At 34.3% G+C, this 21036-nt stretch overlaps 1 protein-coding gene across 1 annotated transcript in view; it reads left to right on the forward strand.

The window, feature by feature from the left end:
• The window catches only part of LRP1B (LDL receptor related protein 1B), a 379972-nt gene that overhangs the window by 186722 nt on the left and 172214 nt on the right, over positions 1-21036 (forward strand). Inside the window, 6 exon segments of the mRNA XM_037398644.1 lie at positions 4801-4935; positions 5346-5475; positions 10395-10521; positions 10677-10828; positions 11120-11244; positions 14263-14634. Of these exon segments, the coding sequence (XP_037254541.1) occupies positions 4801-4935; positions 5346-5475; positions 10395-10521; positions 10677-10828; positions 11120-11244; positions 14263-14634 (1041 nt within the window).

The raw sequence follows: 21036 nt of genomic DNA on the forward strand, positions 1-21036 counted from the left end.
CAGTTACAGCACAAGAAACATGAGTAGGATTGACAATGACAAATGCATTGCTAAACATGAATGTAAATCATCTCTAGCAGTGAAATCACAAGGGGATACTGTGTTATAAAAAGTTACGATACAGCTTTCAACTACATTTCAGCTTAAGCAATTGTTTTTTCTCAATTTTATACCCTACCTTGAATTTTCTGAATTCATTCCTAAAACCTTTGCTCATCAAATAAGATTCAGAGGGGAAAATGGAGGTACTTTTCAGTTTTTATTTTGAGTTTTTTTAATTATTGACTATTGCTTGCATTTCATTCTTAATTGTGAAACTTTCCCAAATTTTGATCTACTGTCAGTAATGTTTAGGTATGCAAAGTGGCTAAATTACAGTGTAGTGCATTATAGTTAAAAGACTTAGGCAATATTTTTTGCAGACATGAAAGACCTAAGATAAATACACCTTTTATCTCCCTGAGTCTTGGTACTTCAAACTTTTCATTAAAGAACAAGAGTAATTTTGTCCTTTAGAATTTTTCAGAAGTCATTGGGAAGTGGGGTTGCCAGTGTTGTTTAAGATACAGGTTTATAACATTGAGTGTGATCCTAGTAGCCTTTCATTTTGGTATTGTTAATCACATTGATTCTGAAGCTGCAGAAGACTTTTTGATAGTATGTCAGTCAAATACTCACTGTTTTTTTCCTCTTAAAATTGTTCCAGGAAGCTCACCATTCTTTTTACCTTAATATCTGGTTTGCATTTGTTGAAGTCATTATTTCAAATGGTGGGAGGTACTGTGTGCTTAAGTGTGGTCTGGTTGGAGGAGAATCTGCGTGGCAGAGAAACACTACTGTATTTGAGGCGTTAAGGGCATTTTAAGTATTGAAGAAACGAGAACATTGTGTTTAGTGTCAGAATGATGGTCTTCAAACTGATGGGTAGAACTATGTCTGTAAGAAAGAGATTATGTTCATCAGGAGACACTACCTTAACTCCTGCTGACTTGGAGGGCACAAACTACTTAATGAGGAGTAACATTTCTGTCTAAAGTACGATACAGAGCAGTAACATTAATGTTTTCATTAATAACAAAAAGCCTCCATAAAGGTGGGCTGATAGTTAAAATTGTTGATATTTTTGAAATAATACAGTGTTATTGCTGAGCTCCTTTCAGTTCTGCAGCAGTTAATCTCAGAAACAGTTTAAGATTTGCAAGATTTTGTCTCAGTGAAAAGCAGAGTCTTCCCAGTCCCTCACTGAGTTTTGCTGAACTTAATGGGAGCTGGGAACCCAGAGGTGTTCTGTCACATTTTTCCACGCTTCCGTCTCAATTGTCTGTCCCACTCATGCTATCATTATTCCTCCAGGTGTTTGTATCTGTGGTGTACGTAAAGGTATGTATAGGTGGGAGGAGAATAGATTTTACTCTCTTTGTCAAAATAAGCATTTTGAACATTTACAGACTAAGAGTTAATATTCAGCAAATACTTCATATGTTGAATTTTGAGTTACAGGATTTTACTGGCAAAATACTAATGCATTAAATTGCATTAATTTTCAGGGATAAGCTGCCTGCAGACTGTAGGCATCAATGTGAGGCCATGTTTACTAATACTTGCCACTTATTAAAATGTTTGCAGAAGCTGCATGAAGCTGCAGACAGTTGTTTCTCATTTTGTGGTGACTGTTGTGTCCAGGTAGTAGTTCTCTTCGGATTCCAGCAATAGAATAGCTACTGAAAGCACCAAATTGAGTATAGGCCTTCTTTCCATCTATTTGAAGCCAGAACTGACTTCAGGAACCAGATGCTGAAGGGAGTTTCCATCTCCGTGTCATTTTCAGAAGTAATTAGGAAAGCAAAACAGGTTTGTGCGATTACGGTATTAATAGTGCTACCTGACAGAGACAGCACTGACACACAGATCTGTGAAAATGTCACCCACTTTTTTAAGTGAACAGACTACAACAAAATAAAGGCCAGTTGCTTAATCTGAATTCGTGTTGGCTTCTTCTGCATGGCATGCATCTTCAGTGGTTGAGTCTTACTGAGAATGTTACTCCATGTTTTATTGAGATACAGAGAACTTTGTTTATTAATAGAAAGGAACCCATAAAAATTGCCATATCCATAAAATCAAGGGTGTTTGTCGTTTGGATCATAGCATCTGTATCCAAGTGCGAACCAAAATTCAGCAAATTTGTATTTGAAACCCAGAGGGATCTTTATTAGTTTGTTGACAACAAATTCCTTGGCTACTTTCACACAGTACAGGAAAAGAGTATAGTATGCTCTCTCTGTATATAGCTGTGTTTAATGAAGATTTAATTCAGGATACAAAATTTTGGCAAGTAAGACAGAAGACTGTAAAAGAATATCATTTTAAGGAAGTGATGTGTTAGCTGAGGTTTAGTATCAGCATATGGTTGGGTAATTATTATCTTTGCATACTCAAGCTGTTATCATTTACTATTAAGGATACTTTCTAGAAGCGGTGAACTGCATGTACTTTGTGGACCTCCTCCAATACAGAAAATATTACTTGAGTTTCCCTGGTTAGTTCCAGTCTCAAAACTACTTACATAATTTTTGTTTGTAGAACCAATATATTCTGCTTTAAAATGCTGATCATTTTACAGGAACACTACCAATTAAATAAAAATCCAATCTGGCAGATGTTAAAACCACACTTCCTGTAATATTTATCTTGGAAATGTGTTTTCCTTGATTATTGGGAAGTATTTTTGTATCTCTTGAAGTTATATCTGCGCATCTCCATGATTTTCTATGTCCTCACCATTCATGTTTGTACATGTATGTAACTATTAGTTACTTTCTACCTATTTACATTCAGGTCAGATATATTGTGTATTAAGGAAATGTTGATCATTAGCAAAACAAAGCCGTTTCATAAAATACTGCATTTTACAGGAAGTAAATAAGTAATTTAGATAGACTTTTAATGGCTGTTTTGTGTAATTATATATTTTAAAGAGAGAGACAGGGTTTTTTTTTTTAAAAAAATGGTTTTATCTCTTTAATATGTGACTATCTGGAAGCAAATCCAGGTAATTCAGTTGTTTGAATTTTTTGATTACTGAAAACTACTACTTTCAGATGACAAGACTACCAAATCATTTCTGCTATATACATTAAGATTCAGTCATGGAAGTTAAACCACAGAGATCTCTTGTTTCTTACAACAGTTTCTAAGCTGTTATGTGGATTCTTGCTCACATGGCTGACTTAAATAGTCATAGCATGAATACAAAATGGTTTATTTTTATGGAGATGAATTAGAGTGGAATATGAAATACATAAAATTCACTTATAGAATGTCTTATCCAGTTGGTAAACATAATAGATATTTTCAGATGAGACTTTTTAGTAATTTTGTATATCTTGTATTCCACTGAAGGGTGTTCAGCATACACTTGCACACAATTGTAGATCAGTATCTTATTGTTGAATGTATATGCAGCTAGTATTAATATCCATCTAGTTCTTGTACTTATTTGAAATAAGTAGCACAATACATGGCTCCCATATGTGATAATCAATCTATATATTAGAGGTACTTGAAGTAAGAATTTGTCATTTGGCTAGGGTTCTTGAGCATACAAAACTGGTTTGGTCTATAAATTGAGTTGTCTGCGTAAGTTTTGTTTTTTCTTTTATACATACATACATATATATATATTTACACACACACACACTTCTATGTGTATATATATGTATATATATATATTTATATATCTATGAATATGTATAGTATATAAATAAGCAACACACACTCTCTCACTCTTTCAGAATTTGAAGCAGATATATAAAGTGTGGAAAAAAAAAGAAGGAACAAATATAGTTTATCTCCAAGCAATGTCTTTCCCAGGCAAAACAGCCCACTGGGGAGGTCCCCAGCTGATGACTTTGAAACCAGAATGTGGGTTGCAGAATATCTGCATTGTTAACTCAGAGCTCTGTCAATGGAAATACTTATAATTCTGCTTGAGGGTCAACAGTTTGTTTGCCCCATCTCCTTATTAAGGGTACTTTGTAGCAACAGAAAGAAATGCATGTCTGTGCTTTGGCCACTCCACATTGTCAGCCTGGCTGACAAGTTTAAGTGGTCAGTGAAAACAGGTTTGTACTCTTAAGACTACATAATGGTCCCTCTCTTACACCTTATATGCAGAATGGCAGGGAAGACAGCTGAAATGCCTTAAAGCACCAAAAAAGACTCACTGAAAGCTGTCAGGACATTTAAAATAAAAGATTAATTGTGGTTACAGTAAATTCTTTATTTTCAGTATATCATTCTCAAATGCAACATTTTTTTTTCTAGTTAATATTGCATACTGCCAAAAATCAATCTGTATGATTACTGAAGGAAAAGACTGTAAAGGCAGTTTTACACTGCGTTTTTTCAGACTCCTGAGTATTTTGGAATGGGGGGTTAATAAACAAAATGATATGTTTTTCAAACATTATCCTATTAGAAAAAAAAAGAAAAAAGACAGCATATTTATTGTGAGTTTTAACAATGGTAGTAGCTTCCACCTGTTGTTATATCCCTGTTCTGTTCTATGTGCAGTACTAAACAACCAGCAGAAAACCTGGAATTCTGATATAATCATTTTAAATAAAATTTAAAAAGGAAAAAGAATGAGTAATTAAAGATGATAGTTTTGATACCATTCTTTTGTTTAATCTAAGGTTATTAATAAAATTATAATTGACAGTTTTTACAGTTACTGATGTGGATACTTGGACTGAAGTAACTGAATTAGTCTCAGAATCCTTGCTATGTATTTTATAGGAAATGATACAATCTATTGGACAGACATGGGTTTCAACAAAATTAGCAGATCTAAACGAGACCAAACATGGAAAGAAGACATTGTTACAAATGGTTTGGGAAGAGTTGAAGGCATTGCAGTGGACTGGATAGCAGGTAGGTCTTCACCTACTTCAGGACTTGTCATGATTTCTCCCAGTACACTCTTGTATCTTCAGCTCAAGATTAACTTGATTTGCTTTCATCGCTAATTTCTAATATTCTAAATGTCTGGATATTTTCCTTTGAAGATACAACCACTTGTTTTTGTAGTGTTACTACAGACAGAAAAAATACTTAAATATCTTGGATGCTATTTATTAGATGAGCAGTCTCAACTGGGACAACCACAAATACAAGTGTATACTTTAAAATGAAAGGCTGAGTAAGCCTTAAAATTGCAAATAAAAGACACATATAATTAAAATAAAGCAGTTAGTTTCTGGTCCTAACTTAAGCACTTAAGATTTAAACACTTTTCAAGTAGTCTTTTCTTTTTCCAGTAACTTAAATGTATTTTTTCCTAGGTAACATATATTGGACGGATCATGGCTTCAACTTAATAGAAGTTGCCAGGCTCAATGGCTCATTCCGATATGTTATTATATCCCAGGGTTTGGACCAGCCAAGATCTATTGCGGTACACCCAGAAAAAGGGTAACATGTCCATGGCTACTTGCATTTCTTTTAAAGTTTGCATGCTAGCATTGAAGCTCTTAGATAGGTCAATCAAGGCCATTGTTCTAATGGATAAGCAGTTAAAACCAAAATGTATCGTATTGGAAACTATTGTACTGTCACTAAGCATGGGTGGAAAGAACTGTTGTTCTTGTCATATGTTGAGTTTTTTCATTGGTCTCTGTATGCATGACATACCGTACTTTCTTTGCAAAACAGTTTTCATTTTCTAAGGCATCGTTTCAACCAAAATTTAGACATTGCTTGGAAGCATGCTTAAATCTGTTCTTAAATTTCCAGCAGATCCGAGGAAGTGACATTAGCTAATGAAGACCTCAATGTCATGATGAAATTGTAGAAAACTGTGATCCTTGGTAGTTATAAAACCTAGTATCGTGTAATATCCCACTACAACAACCAAGGAGATTGCCCAAGGTAGCTGAAAGTAATGTGAGATGAAGCGTGTGGGGAAGAGGAAGGGTTGTCAAAAATAACATCTGTATTTGTTCAACTGTTTGTTGAGAGTAGGGACTACACTGCAGCATTAACAGAAAGAGAGAATGTTGTCACTTTCCAGCTCCAAAATGATTATTAGCAGCGCTACATGTAAAACTGAAGCAGTAAATTGTGCGAGGAATTCCCATCTTTTTTTATCCATGGGAACAGGAAATATACTTTCTCAGGAAAAAGCATATATTCAAGACTTAGTTGATTTAACTGCTACACTTGCCCTGCTAAAACTGAAGCAGTAAACAGTGTGTATCAAAATCTTGATGAAGAATGCGAGCAACTAACTGCCCCCAAACCCAGAGATGACACTGTAGCTCATTTTGCCCAGATTCAATCAAATCAGCAGCTCAGTATTTTCAGGAAAGCAGTCTCTACCCAGAGGAGTTTGCAGCCATAGTGATGAAGATTTCTGACTTCTCACTGAGGCCAGATTGATACAGTGGTGCAAAGTGTCGTTTTGGATCTTTGCCATGATTTGTTCTAGGAGGATTTAGACTTGGATATCTGTGTATTTTGCAGACCAGAGCATTGCAACAATGTATCGAAGAATGAAGGTGAATGCAGTAACTGGTTTTATTTTCCACATAATGTGATAGCTTTTGCCACAAATCATTACAGCTGTGTTCATATAGCACCACTGGTTGCTTGGCAGTATCTGCTCATAGTTTAGGATTAATACTGTTCTTCAGAGTAGGATCTTCTTCAGATCCTAGTCAGGTTCTGGCTGAACTAGTAATTATATTTTTGTCTTTAATGTACCAGAATAGCATTTTGTTAGAAAAAAATTAAAAATAACAAAAAACTTTTAAAGGTAAGTACACAAAAGCCTAATAAAGTTCTTCTGGCCAGAAGGGTAGACCAAGTTTCTTCCAAATGATGGTTAATTTGCAGTGTAATTTTCCTCAACATGCATGCAGTGTGTTTGGTGTACACATACACAAATAGGTTTTCACCCCTTACGTGAAAGGAAGGGAAAAGCTCCCGTGCAGTCCATGAGGACTAGGTGCAGCAGATGGAGTTTCTCTGGACAATACTTAAATATTAAAATGATATGGATTATATAAATAAAATCCATTGTTTTCAACTAGAAATGGTAAAAAGTATAGTGAACACTTCTGCAGTATTTGGAGAGGAAGATGGGTTGTAGCTGAGATCCAGCATTTAACAGTTGCTATAGGGAAAAGTAAATGCAGAACCCTTGACAGAATATTTCCTATTGATAGGAAAGTTGTTTTTTTACTAAAGTGTGCGTTTTTTTATTTTAATGACAATATTATCACACCATGCTTTCTCACTCAACGGTTCGTAGTTTTACTTTACCAAAATGTTAAGTATGCACATATTCAGATGAAGTAATAGCCAGTAATACTAACAAAATTATTTAAAAAGAAACAGTTCCTGTTTTTAAGTTAATGGATATTTAGAGATGTGATGGAACCATCATCTTAGACCTTAGAATAGGATAGGTTAATGCCACCAAAAAGCAGTAATTAATACCATGTAGGTAAAATGTAATTTGGAGGTTAAATTATTGCAGTTGAAACAATAAAACAGTAAAGAAAAGAAATAATAACTGTAGAAATGAACTCGCTTGTGAAACATTCCTTAGATGTCTTAATCTTGTTGAGTTTTATAGTTAGTTTTGGATGCATTTAGAATGCTTAAGAAAACATAGGAGCTTGAGAGGACCACAAATTAGTAGTTGAATAGAGTGGTGTATCTTCTGTGAAGGTAGGTTAGCATCACATATCTCTCTAATATTGTGCCGCAAAATGATATCTTGAGGTGTCTCCAGTCCAAGTTACTTCAGAAGGATAGCGATGTTTTGCTAGTGAAGTACATGGTATACCTTTCTACGGGAAGATTAAGACTTTTTCACCCTCTGTGTTATTGCCGTATCTCTTTCCCTTTATGAGGCAAAACTTTCAAAGGTATTCCTCCCCCCCCCTTCCCCTGACTTCACATTCATTTCTCTTGGAGCTTGAGTTGACAGCTATAAGAATAGAGACGAAAATAGCAGTTATTAGATCTCGTTGAATCTGCCAGTTATACCAAGATGAGAAGCAGCCAGCATTCAGCTGGCTGGTAACATAATTTATTGTTACTAAGGCAAAAGTTAAGAATGTGTAGTCATACAGAGAAGTGCCTTTGTCCCTCATCAGGTATACTTACTCATAAAACATACACTTGGCTGACTTTGTTCCCCACCTCCCCAATGAAATAATAGTTTTCTGATCATGCTCAGAATTGTGATTGAAATATGGAGTTAAGCTCATACTGAAATAATTCTTAGACTTTGAAGATACCTTATTAAAAAAACTTTGCGAATTTAATTTGTGTTTGGGGGGGTTGGGGGTATGGAGTTTAAACTCTGATTTAATTTTTTCCAAAGACATTTTTGTGAGGATTTTAGGCCGGCATCAAATTTCCATTACTTGCATCTCTATGTCAGCTATGTAAATTATATGTTGGATAGTTCTGAAAGAAGTTGATGTAGTTATTCTAGCATTGCAGTATACACACCAAATCTTGTCAGTAGCATATTGCTACCTAAAAAGGTCCAGGAATCAAGTATTTTAGGTGGTAGTTCCCAGACCTTTTAAGAAGATATAGGAAGATCAAGTTTTTCTATACTAGTTAATGGCTCTTTTAATTTATAGATCAATATATTTATAATCATTAATTCTTTAAGGGAGCTTTAATTTGCTTTACATTTTTGGCAGCTATTCAGGGTTTTCTTTGGAGGATTCTGGATTCATTTAACCTGCTAATTATATTTTTTAAGTGTTGGTTTTGGTTTGGTTTTGTTCTTTTTTTTCTTAGAGTAACTGGTCTAAGGAAAGAGCATGAAATGTTTAATTCAAGTATATTGAATGCCTGCCTTTCTGTAGTAATTATTTAGTGGATGTCCTGTGTTAAGAAAGTACCTCTGACTAGACACCTGAAAGCAAGTTCAGTTCTGTTTAGAGGTGCTGTTAGTAATCTGGTCAAAGCTGTATTAAACTTAAGCAGTGATTTTGGATATCCAGCTAGCTAATACCATCTAGTTTTACATTTTCAAAACATATTTTATATTTAGCTAATGTAGCAGTTCAATTTCCTAATGTATATATAGTTAGTATTCATATTAATGTTTATGTCAAGAAGTACAAAAACAAATTCATTTTCATTATAGCCTGAACGCCCTACAGTTAGAGCCAAAGTAAGGCAGACATTGTTTCAGAAGCTAAATTTTATGAGCTCATTATAAGATCCATGTTTGTTCTCCTGTGTCCCATTTTTATCCCTCTTTATTTCATGTATCTGCAGTCATGCAATCACATACAGCTATTTAACAACTTTTTGGTATAATAATACTACCCGACTCCGGGGTGGAACTGGTTAGTAAGGCACAGCAGATTTCTGTAACCTTTCAAACCAGACTCAAACATACATTCCACACAGAGAAAACAACAGAGAATGGTTTTATATGTTCTGTTCCCTTTGTGTACAGCATATTACTAAACAATGTTTTAGTGTGCTCTTATGAATATTAGCTATGAAAATTATTCAGGCGATGAGTAATATGCTGGGTCTCTACATTATCTTAGAAAGAAATTTCTTTCTCAGAATACATATATATATATTTTGTGTGTATGTTATAATGCATTTTAACACAAATATATATACATGCATATATATGTTTGTAGACACATAGACCTTTACTTAAAGCTATTCTGTAGGTTTCTGTTCAGTAAAGGAAGTGCTCTGTATAGATTAACCGGCCTCATTTTGCTATACCTAAAGCAGTAGATTGAGAAGTAGGTCAAGGCAGAAGATCGACCTAGCATCTTATCCCAAAATAATGATGTTACTGTGCCAGTAAGTACACAGTAACATAAAGCTAGAGAAGTAAGATGTAGATTCTTCCCACGAGCATTAGGGAGAGTAGGAAAAATATTTTCTTCCCAATTAAAATCCTTTTGCTCTACCATTTCCCATAATGCTCCTTACTGCTACATATTTAAAACATTTTTAAGTTAGATATCTTGTATTATCACATTTGTTAGTAATTAGATGCCATTTTTTTCTTAATGTGCTTTTATTTTTCGAAGCACAAAGCTGAATTCTTTAAGGAATAGAATTGCATATTGACTGCTCAAATACAGTTTTCAGAATTACTTTATATATATCATTAGCAAAAAAATCTCTCAACAAAGTGTTCCATGAAACAGTTATAATACATTTATTTGCTTAAAGTTGTTTAGAGACATGACCTTTACCATGTTTTTTTAAATACGTATTTATTGGTAGTGGTGCATTTTATTTGCAATTGAATTATAGTATTGCATACTTTCAATACTTACTTTGAGGCTAAATTTTAATTGGTAATTTCTACAACATTGCAGATATTTATTTTGGACAGAGTGGGGACAAACTCCTTGCATAGGCAAGGCACACTTAGATGGGTCTGAGAAGGTGGTTCTTGTGAGCCTGGGGATTGCGTGGCCTAACGGGATTTCCATCGATTTTGAGGTTAGTTCCTCTGTCTTCCCATATATGTTAAAGTGTACAGTACTTGTTATGTTTCATTAAAGCCAGTTGGTCTTCCACTTTTAATGTAATCTTAATAGCTCTCAATTAAATACTTGGACAAGACTGTTGATATTTCCTTTAAAATTAATCTTTAGGAAAATAGATTATATTGGTGTGATGCTCGTACCGACAAGATAGAAAGAATTGACCTTGAGAGTGGAGGGAATCGGGAGATTGTGCTGTCAGGGAGCAATGTGGATATGTTTTCAGTCGCGGTGTTTGGAGCTTACATCTACTGGTCTGACAGGTAATTTATTTTTCATAAGTATTTGAGTCTCAAAATGTTATTTCAGTGCCAGGTGCTTCACCTTTGTAGGATTAGCCATTCCTTAGCAAGGTCACAGAATGGATCACAGAAACCTATGCAGTTCCCAAAGAAAGGGTATTTCTGATGCTGGAAGCTAAAGCATATCAGTGTCATAGATGAGAACAGGTTTCTTCACCTTCTCTGAGGTGAACTCTCCACTGCCCTGCAGTCATTTGTTTGGTGTGAATTAGTTGAGGATTGTTGATGAGACATCTTCAACTTTTTTGGCAGAGCACATGCAAATGGCTCTATTAGAAGAGGCCACAAGAATGAGGCCACGGATGCTGTGACCATGAGGACTGGCCTTGGAATAAACCTGAAGGAAGTGAAAGTCTTTAATAGAGCACGAGAGAAAGGTTGGCTGTTCTTAAGGATGCTATTAATTGTTTTAATATCACCTGCTACTTTTTATGTATATTAAAGCATACCAAAAGTTCAGTAATCACTGATTTTATCTCCACTTTTTACTCTTGAAGTATTTTTTTATTCTAAAATTAATGTACTAAAGAAAACATATAGTAAAAAAATTCTACTGAAATTCTTCTGTGAGTTTTAAGGAGAAAATCTAAACCCAAACCACTTCCTATCATTCCAGATGTGGTGGGCTTTATTTTGTTAAAAAAAAAAAAAAAAAAAAAAAAGAAGGTAAAAGTCTTAGGAATGATAGGGACCTTGAACTGTGCTTTAAAGAGCAGTAAACTCTGGCAGTCTCATATTTCTGTTGGAAAGCAAACCAGAATTTTTATTCACAGCTAGAAATTCCAATCTTCTGTGTTTCAAATATATATTTCCTGTAATTACTTGGTTTTCAGTCCTGGTATTTTTGCATGGGAAGAAACTTTGTAAATAATCAGATTTCCTTTATATTCAAATTGTTTAGCAAATTCAAGAGAGAAAAATTATCATTTAATTCCTTTGATTTGTAGTATTGATGGTTAAATTTTATTCTCCACTACCTTTGACCAAGAATACTGTTGCTTTTAGCTGTCTTTTTCCTCCTAAAATTCTGGTTTTGAAGATACTCTGAAAAACTTATTTTAGTGAGCAAAGGTGGTTAGACGTCTACAACAATTAATGATGACTTCCTCAGAACAAACTGCTACCAGGTTATCCAGACAAAATTTTCCATAAATAAATTCAAAAAGAGAGGAAAAAAAAAAGTTGCTGTAACACAAGATAAACTTTTTCATACAAATATTTCTCTGGTGTTGGTAGCGCTCAAAAGTTGATTTAATCACAGCATTACATACTCAAAGATCATGTAAAATAAATCTGCATTTTGAAAGAAAACATATTTAATAAAAACTGTCTTTTTGGGGGTTTTTAATGGGGAATTTTAAATAGTTCTGAAAATTACTTTGCAAAAATATGCATATTAATTTTACTAAGGATTTCTGCATGTAATTTTGGAGGACTGGGGGCATCATATTTTGTGGATAAAAATAAAATCCACACAAAAATCTGTTGTTTCTTTTAACTAGGCTAGAAATAGTTAATGTCTGGTTGCTTGGAAGGGTATTGTATTGTAGAATTAGGAAAACAGAACAGTGGGATAAAACAATGCTTCTTTACATGTAATGATTTCTATTGATAGCTTTAAAGACTTGGTCACATTAGGAGTAGAAGAAACGGTTACTGAGGCTAAAAATCTTTTGATGTTAGTTTGAAAAACATAACTGAATGATTTTTTAATACATTTTTCAAATTTTACTAGGGTACAAATGGTTAATGTCTTTAGGAGGGGATGTCAGTGAGCCAGAAGGACAAAAGGGAAAAAAACAGGTGAAAAATGTTTTTGGAATGTTTTTCTATATCACACTATTATATATATTTTTTTAAGTTCATTGAACTAGAAGTAGTTAACACTGTTTTAAAAAAAATATGCAATTAGCTAGCTTCCTGACCTTCCATTATTAAAACAAACCAATCAACAAATGACCCAAACAAAAAACCAACAACCTGTTCTCATTCTGTTTAATGCTTTTTTTTCAAGCACCTGTTTTACCCTTTGTGATGAGTCAGTCCTGCAGTGCTATTTGCAAGTGGATTCCTATCCTTCAGTGCTATTTTACATCTGTGCAAGGATATGTCTTAACTACACTGGTTTCAGAATTGGCCTTTTTTAAAGATATTTCCAGCTGGTGTACTGTGGAAGCATTGAAATTTTTGAAGAGAGATTTTAGAATCTTCAGAATATTTTTTTGTATTTTCCTTTCTCTTCTCAACCTCTCATCCTTCCAAACAGATATTAACTTTTCTAGCCTAATAAAACTATAAACAATCTTTAAAACAAACCAAATGTAAAAATATATACAGCTAAATCTCCAAATGTTTTTTACATAAGTGTAGAGGAACATGTCTCATGTAGTTTTGCCTAGGAACACAAAATTCAGTGTTTCTAATTTCAAGAGCAGGTTAGCTCTCATCCCCCATTGTTCTTTCCTGAAAATATCTTCAGCTTGAAATGCAGCAGTTAGAAAACGCAAACAGCACCTTCAGACCCTACGTATTTCCCAAAAATTGTTATGGTTTTCTACCTGAAAAAAATCCATTTAAAATGTTTTCTTCTCCTTTTTATGTGGAAAACCTTCAGAAATGGGAAAATTACTCTATTGAAAGAGCTGAGTTGTTATATGGAAAGTGCTGTCAGACACGGAAATTAAATTATCTAAACTAACTGTAATAGTAATTCATACATAGTCCAAAAAAGACTAAGTAAAATAACTCTGAATTATTGACAATTACTGCAATTTTAAATATTGCTTGTAACAAGTGTAGTTAAAGTAATTGAAGTTACTAATTAGACAATGATTTCTTAATGGTATGCATTTGTCAGGGAGTAAGTTTTTAAACCCAGGACTTAAAGTAAATTAGAACAAAACATTAGGAAATGTCTTTATTAAAAACAGGGAACATGATTGACACAGCTTTGTACCTGTCAATATGTACGTTTTCATTTTGATAGAAATTGTCTTAAAACAGTACTGTATGCTGATGGTATCTACATTTGACTGTTTGCCAGTAACAGGTGTTTTAAAAAAAATAAATTTTCAAAGCACTTGAAACAGTCTCTAAGTCTTCAGCTGATTATCAAGGAATAACCCATTTTATAATTTGCTATTAGTAAAATGTGTACTCTTGTGAATTGGAATGGAGGCCTATTTTCTCAGTAATTGTATTCTTTACAATTGTCTTTAGGTTGTGGTTCAAGTTAAATTCTTTACTATTTTAGCCTTTGTTTTACTTGTGAGTATTGTAGAAGGAGTTTAAGGAGAAAGATTCGTAGAACAAATAAAATTACGTTTTTATTTAAGCTAGCTAAGTGTAGTATTATAAAAGATAGATATTTTTAATTTTTTTTTTTTTTATTACAGGTACTAATGTTTGTGCCAAGAATAATGGTGGATGTCATCAGCTTTGCCTTTATCGGGGAAATGCACGGAGAACATGTGCTTGTGCACATGGGTATCTTGCCGAAGATGGAATTACTTGCCTGAGACATGAAGGTTACCTGTTGTACTCCGGAAGGACAATTTTAAAAAGTATACATCTTTCAGATGAAACCAACTTGAATTCACCAGTAAGGCCATATGAAAATCCAGAGTACTTTAAAAATGTGATAGCTCTTGCTTTTGACTACAGTCTGAAAGGAAGAGGTACAAATCGCATATTCTTCAGTGATGCGCACTTCGGAAATATACAAGTTATTAAAGACAACTGGGCTGGCAGAAAAGTACTAATTGAAAGTAAGTAAAAAAATATTTTAAAAATACATATTTTATTTAAATAAACTTTAAATGAAAAGTTGATAATCACTTGATTTTATAGAGTAAAAAATGTCAATAAAGTTTTACCATACTTAAGCATATAGCATAATTGTTGTATTTTATCCCTATAAGATACATTTAAACATTTTCTTTGAAATTACCAAGTCAAAAGTATTTTATAACAATCCTACGATGGTGTGAAGCATGTTACTAGAAAACAGAAGTGATAATGACACTGCTTAATTTGTATTACCAAGTTTTAAGGAACTTCACTGTTGAAACACCTTGTTGTGTGCAGTGCTTCAAACTGAAAGAAGTCCCCTTACCCCACAAACCTATTGGTTGTTTATTTTTCTATTTAGTGGGACCAAAGTACTGGAAGATGCCTCTGCTGACATAACAATAGTATAAAATATTAGGACCCTGGTCAGTGTGTGCAGTTGAGTCACCCTTTGTGTAGTGAGCCCAAGAAAAGTGACTTGTGCTCAGTGATAATCAGAGGCAAATTCCAGCTTACAAAATTGTGCAGTTTTACTAGAGACTTATTCAGTAGCTTTGCATGTTTACTATGCCTTCATTCACCACACTAGTGTGTGGTGTTGCATATGAAACTTGACATGTTTTTAGCCTCTGCATACTTGAAACTCGGCACTGTTACCATGGAATTGCCACCTTTATCATCACCAAAATCTGCAGGACAAAACACAGAACCTATTTTGCAGCTGAGGTCTCAGTGTAATCTTCCAAGGATCTCACACTGATCTTTACCAATGAAGTCTAACACAGTATGTAAAAGGTTATCATGGTTTATCGTGGTGAAATTAGAATTCAAGGAAAATCTGATTGTGAACTTGTGAGAAATACATCCTTAATGCTAAGCATGCAAAAATCTGTGCTACAAAAATCTAAATTCTAAAAACTTCTGTGGTCTTTCGTTTCTGTTCCAATTAAGTTGTTCTAAAACATAGAGTAAACCTCATTCATCTGTAGTCAGTTTTCAGAAGCATATATGTACTGTGTTTCTTCTCTTTTCTTTTTTGAGTACTGATGGGTTTTTTTGGAGGCTGTAACTCATTTCAGTAACTGTTTTCCAAAATATCTCAAGTGCTGTATATTTTGCTCCTTATGTTGTGGATAATTCTCACTGAATTTCTGATGGTTTATGTTGTGTTGCCCATGGCATTGCTACGTTTAGCTATTTGTTTGGGTCGGTTTAATAAACAGACCAAGGACAGTGATTAGGAAAAATAGAAACACGTTTGATGTGGAAAGTATCACCCTTTGCTGTTGCATGTTAATGGAAATATTTTTAGAAAAGAAGTTAAACAGCTGAAAACTGACAAAGTATTATATTACAACTGACATTGGATAATTGTATCATTATGTGCCTGTGCACTGTGGTTCTGGGAAAGTCTTTGTGGTCATGAAAACTGTTGTCACTAATGAATGGAAGAGCATTTCTCAAATGTGTTACAAAACCTCTTTTTTTACTTTGAGTTTTTATGTATGCATATTTTAGAGGAATTAATGATATCTGTAGTAAGATACGGTAAATAGAAACTAAGCAATGTTGTCAGAATGTTCTCATTACTCACAGGAAAGCATTAAAACCTAGGGATTCAGACTTGAGTGTAGCTGTTGGAAAGGGACAAACAGCCTACAGAAACGTGCAGTGGTGACATACAAGCACTAGGGTAACTCTGGTGTTCTCTCTCTGAAAGAGATTAACTAAGTACGACATGGAAAACCACTAGAAATTTTTACATTTTAAACAGACAAAGAGAAAGGAATACTGGTGAAGCACCAGTGCAGATACAAATTGGTTTTTTAAAAGAACAATAAAGTATTCCTCATTACTTTATAATAGGTTGTTGTACAAGAGCTAAAGACATTCCATAAAGCGTACTTGAGAATTATAGTTTTAAGAAATTGTTAGGAAGTGTTTCTACTTGTAATCTTAATATGCCAAATTTCTTTTTTCATTAGCAGAGTCAGCACTCTGAATAATTGAATGTCAGATGAAATTTTGTATCCTTGCAAAAAGCGTACTGTATATGCTTGAGATGTATTTGTGAACTGTGGTGTTTGTTTTCTAGAAATGCTTAAGTTGTTTTTTTCATTGTAAATGAGAAGGGATTTCACATCCCCATATATGTTAGTTTATTGTTCTCCTTCATGTGTTTTAAACCCCTTTTCTTCATGTTGAGGCATTCATTTTAAGCTGGTATTTTTGTACTACATATCCTTCCTTTTCCCCAGTCTGCATGTGGTTTTCTCTCACTGGAAACAGGAGTCAGTTCATGAGGCTGCTTGATATAGTGGAAGTATTTGACTGACAGTGATACCTATAACAGAGAAAGCAGCGGTAAGACAGGTTGACACCAATGATTCCATTCACAGGAAGATATGAAATTCTAAAATTCTTTGATTCTCATTTTAATATAACTATATGCAATTATATAGAAATTATTAAATGGAATCCAGCTGAGAGATTTTAGTAATAATATTTCATTGCAGGATTAAAAAAAATCTTTGACAATAATTTTGCTATCTTTTTCCTCCAAAATTATTGGTATGCATCTGTACCAAGTTTTACTTTATTAGGGAGAGACTCAAAACCACACTGGAAATTTCTAGTGTGGTTTTAACAATTCTACAAGCCCTTTCTACCTCATTAATTTGAAGTCTACAAATCGTGCAAACCTTTACTCAATATTTGACTCAAATAAAGAAAATAGAGCACGTTATATACAAGGTAACTATTGTTCCAGATTTTTAGTTCATTGAATGTAGATCTGCTCATAAACAATCCATTAGCTGATGGATTCCTACCTCACTGAAATCAGATATGCCGCTCAAATCTAACACATTCGTGAACTTTTCTGCACACTAAAACCAGAGTTAAGATATATAGAGCCCTTTGTTAAACAGGTTTCCACTTCACTAAAAAAAGATTTACAACTCGCGAGCAACCCATTATCTAACATGTTTTTAGCTCACTGAGAACAGATTTACTACCCAGAAACAACCCATTATCTAACATGTTTCCAGTTCACTGGAAACAGATTTACAACTCATACGCAAGCTATTATCTAACATAGTTCCGACTCACTGAATATTGATTTAGAATTCATAAACAACCCATTATCTGACAAATTTGCACCTCACTGAACAGATTTGCAACTCATAAACAACCCATTAGCTTACACATTTTCGGCTCAGGGAAAGTAGATTTACAGCATATAAACAACTTTATCTAACTTGTTCCAGTTCACTAAGAGCCGATTCAAAACTCAGCAAGAATCTGGTACCTGATAGGGTTCTGTCTTCAGCAGGAAGAAATGATAACAACGACAGAAAAGCAGTGTAGCATGTGCACAGTATGCCATACCCTAACACCAGGGTGGGGTTTTCTTTGGGGTTTTTTTGGTTTGGTTTTTGGTGGGGTTTTTTTTGTGCAGCATAGGTTTTTGGAGTGAATTCTTTCTTTATCTCTGAACTCCACTGATGAAATGAGCATTACTTCCTTTGCCCGCTCGGTAGTGACTTTTTCTTTTTTACTTTTGTAAGTAACTTTATGGGATTAATGTTTCTTGAATGCCAGTTTAAGAAACAATGGCCATGTTCTTGGCTGTGATTTCTCACAAATATTCTTTTGGGTGATGAATTATCTAGCCACTCAGTATCACTTATGATCTTACGGCAGTAGTATCATGTTTAACCCCACCTGCAGACATTTTTAAAATCAACTTATTGACGTAGCAATACCTATTGTTGTGACATGGCTACCATCTATATGATGTGTTTTGAGATCAGTCTTTCAAAAAAGTGTCTAAGACGTTGTATTTGAATTTCTTTCTCGCTTTAAGTACACACTTTGAGAAGTATTAGACTATGAAGGATTAAGTAAGTACTTACTGTGGGGTCCCACCCACCTGCTAATTACTGTATAACCTTCTGCTTTTTAGGTGTAAAGGTCAGCCTTGAAGTTCACTTTGCAAAGGCTGGACTGCTTCTGCTTCTAACCTGTGACCTAAGCTGGCTATACATTTGTGTCCTCTTATGTTGTAAAAGCTTTCTGAACCTGTTAAGGCAAAATGTTTGAGGGTCTTCATGGTGTTCCTAGTTTTCATTGTCAATGGTAGTCCTTTGTAAAACAAAACACATTCACAGGGATTCTATTTGGAAAATTCATGCTGTATATATATTTCTTTGTTCTTTCAGTTTGAGGAGTATTTTAGGATTCACTGGGCAAAAAGGAGTATTTTTTTCATTTCATGTAAGCTTTCCAGAGCTTTTGATTGTGAGAAGCAGTGCCTTGACAAATTAAATCCTAATTCATTTGGTAGTCTAGAGGAGATCCAGGGAGATTACATACACTTTGAAAGATATTTTTCATTTAATTTTAGCCACCAATGGACTGTAGGCTTTGCAGAAATTTAAAAGAAGGCATTACATACAAAAAGAGGAACAAAAGGTAAGCAATTCACATGGAAGTGGAACAGTTTAAATCAATATATTGGGGTGGCCCTCTTTCTATTATCTTTACAATTTCTGTTCATCCCTGCTAGAACTAGGCCTTCTAACTGTTGCCAGTCTCGCTGGGAGAATTTGTTACTGAAAACAGGCTAAAATTTGAGCAGTATACAGAAAAAAAGCACAGAAATTAGTAGCAGTTAAAGGTACAGAGTTACGTTAGGACGTATATTGAAATCTGACTTGTTCAAAACTGGTACAGGTTATCAGTATGCATTTGGAACAGTACGATCTATTCTTCTCTCAAAGGGAGGCTGGGGGAGAATTGTAAAAAACTCTTTATTTTCTTTAATCACTTCTAGACAGATCAACACTATTTCAAACTTCAGAACCAGTTTCTGTAGCATTTAAACAGGAAGCCATTTCAAAGGCACTGTAATAAACATATGAAGTACTTTAAGTCTTGATAGATTTAAATGGACCTATCTTCCATCTGCAAGTAATTTTAAAGTAGATTGAAAATGAAAATGTTCAAGAGAAGCAAGCATGTATTTGATATATGAGATTTTTAATAGTGTATGCTTATCTGCTCTCATACCACATCTCCCATTGACTGTTGTTTTGTCAGCTGATAAATGGCAAGTTAACTTTACTTTTAATGATATGATGATCTGAATAAAGACTTCTACACAGAATTAGAAGTTGTCATTTGACTCTTAAAGTCCGTAAAAGGTAGTATATTATCCACAAAGTAGATTCTTTGTAGGTTTGATAAAGCAAAAAACTAATGGGAAACTTAATTGAATTAGTATCTTGAAGACCAGTATGCTAAACTTTTGATTACACATGATTACCACTGTGTATTGACTCATTAAGCCAAAAATACATTATATTGGATGGGATAAACATATGGGTTTTTTTCTTCTGTAATATCCAAGATTAAGCACTAATTCGCAAACCATCTGCTGAAGTTCTTCTCTTTACTTCGACATCCTTTCTTCTCTGCCTGCCTAGAAGCAGAGTGCCAGAGGAATGTCTGTTTTCATTCATCCTCCCCTGGTGAACATGACATTGTGTATCAGCAGCGCAGAAGAAGTCTAACATTTCTATTGACTGAGAATGTAGAGAAGACCATCTTGAACCATCTCTCTGATAAACCATCTGTGTAAGCTATCTTCCATCCCAGAAAAAATGCAAATTAAGGTTAGCTTAGTGGGTGACATGCTAGTTGATGACTAATTTGCAATAGGAAACAAGAAGCTGCCTCATAGCATTTCTGTAGATTGCTTTTGGTTGTCCTAAGCTATTTCAAAGCTTATATTTATACCAGGAAGGCTTTTTTTTTTTTTTTTTTTTTTTAACTGTCTCGGTTTCTAAGCTAGTAGTGCAATCTCCTTTTATTTTTATAGGTAGATATTCGAGACAATATATTAGCCAAAGCCTACCACAGTACATCTGTAGAAAAACAGTGTAGTTTCCAAGTAGGTTTAAAGTACAGCACGAGACAGAGGATCAATGAGGAAGTTAGAAACTAGAGGAGAGAAAAAAAGGAGGAGGAAAGGCAAAGGAAAGCAAATGAGAAAGAGGAAAAAGGATTAAGATGAGATAATCTCAATGAGCTGATTTTTTTCCCCAAGCTCTATGTAAGCAATGGCACTGAGACATTCTGCCAGTGTAACGTCTTTCACAGCACAAAAGGAAGTGTTATGTGAAAAAGTGCTCCTTCTGTTTTGAACTTTAGGCACTACTGTCTGTAGAAGGCAAAAATCTTTTCACTGCTAACATAAAGTGTCAGATCCTATGATGTATTGTAAGGCTTTTTTCAGTCTGAATCTTTTAAAGGTGTTCCAGTGTGTGCTACTATTCTTTCTAACTAAATGGGTCCAATTTAACTGTCAAAATGGC

This window comes from Falco rusticolus, chromosome 8 (genome assembly GCF_015220075.1).
Source record: "Falco rusticolus isolate bFalRus1 chromosome 8, bFalRus1.pri, whole genome shotgun sequence".
In the NCBI taxonomy this organism is placed as follows: Eukaryota; Metazoa; Chordata; class Aves; order Falconiformes; family Falconidae; genus Falco; species Falco rusticolus.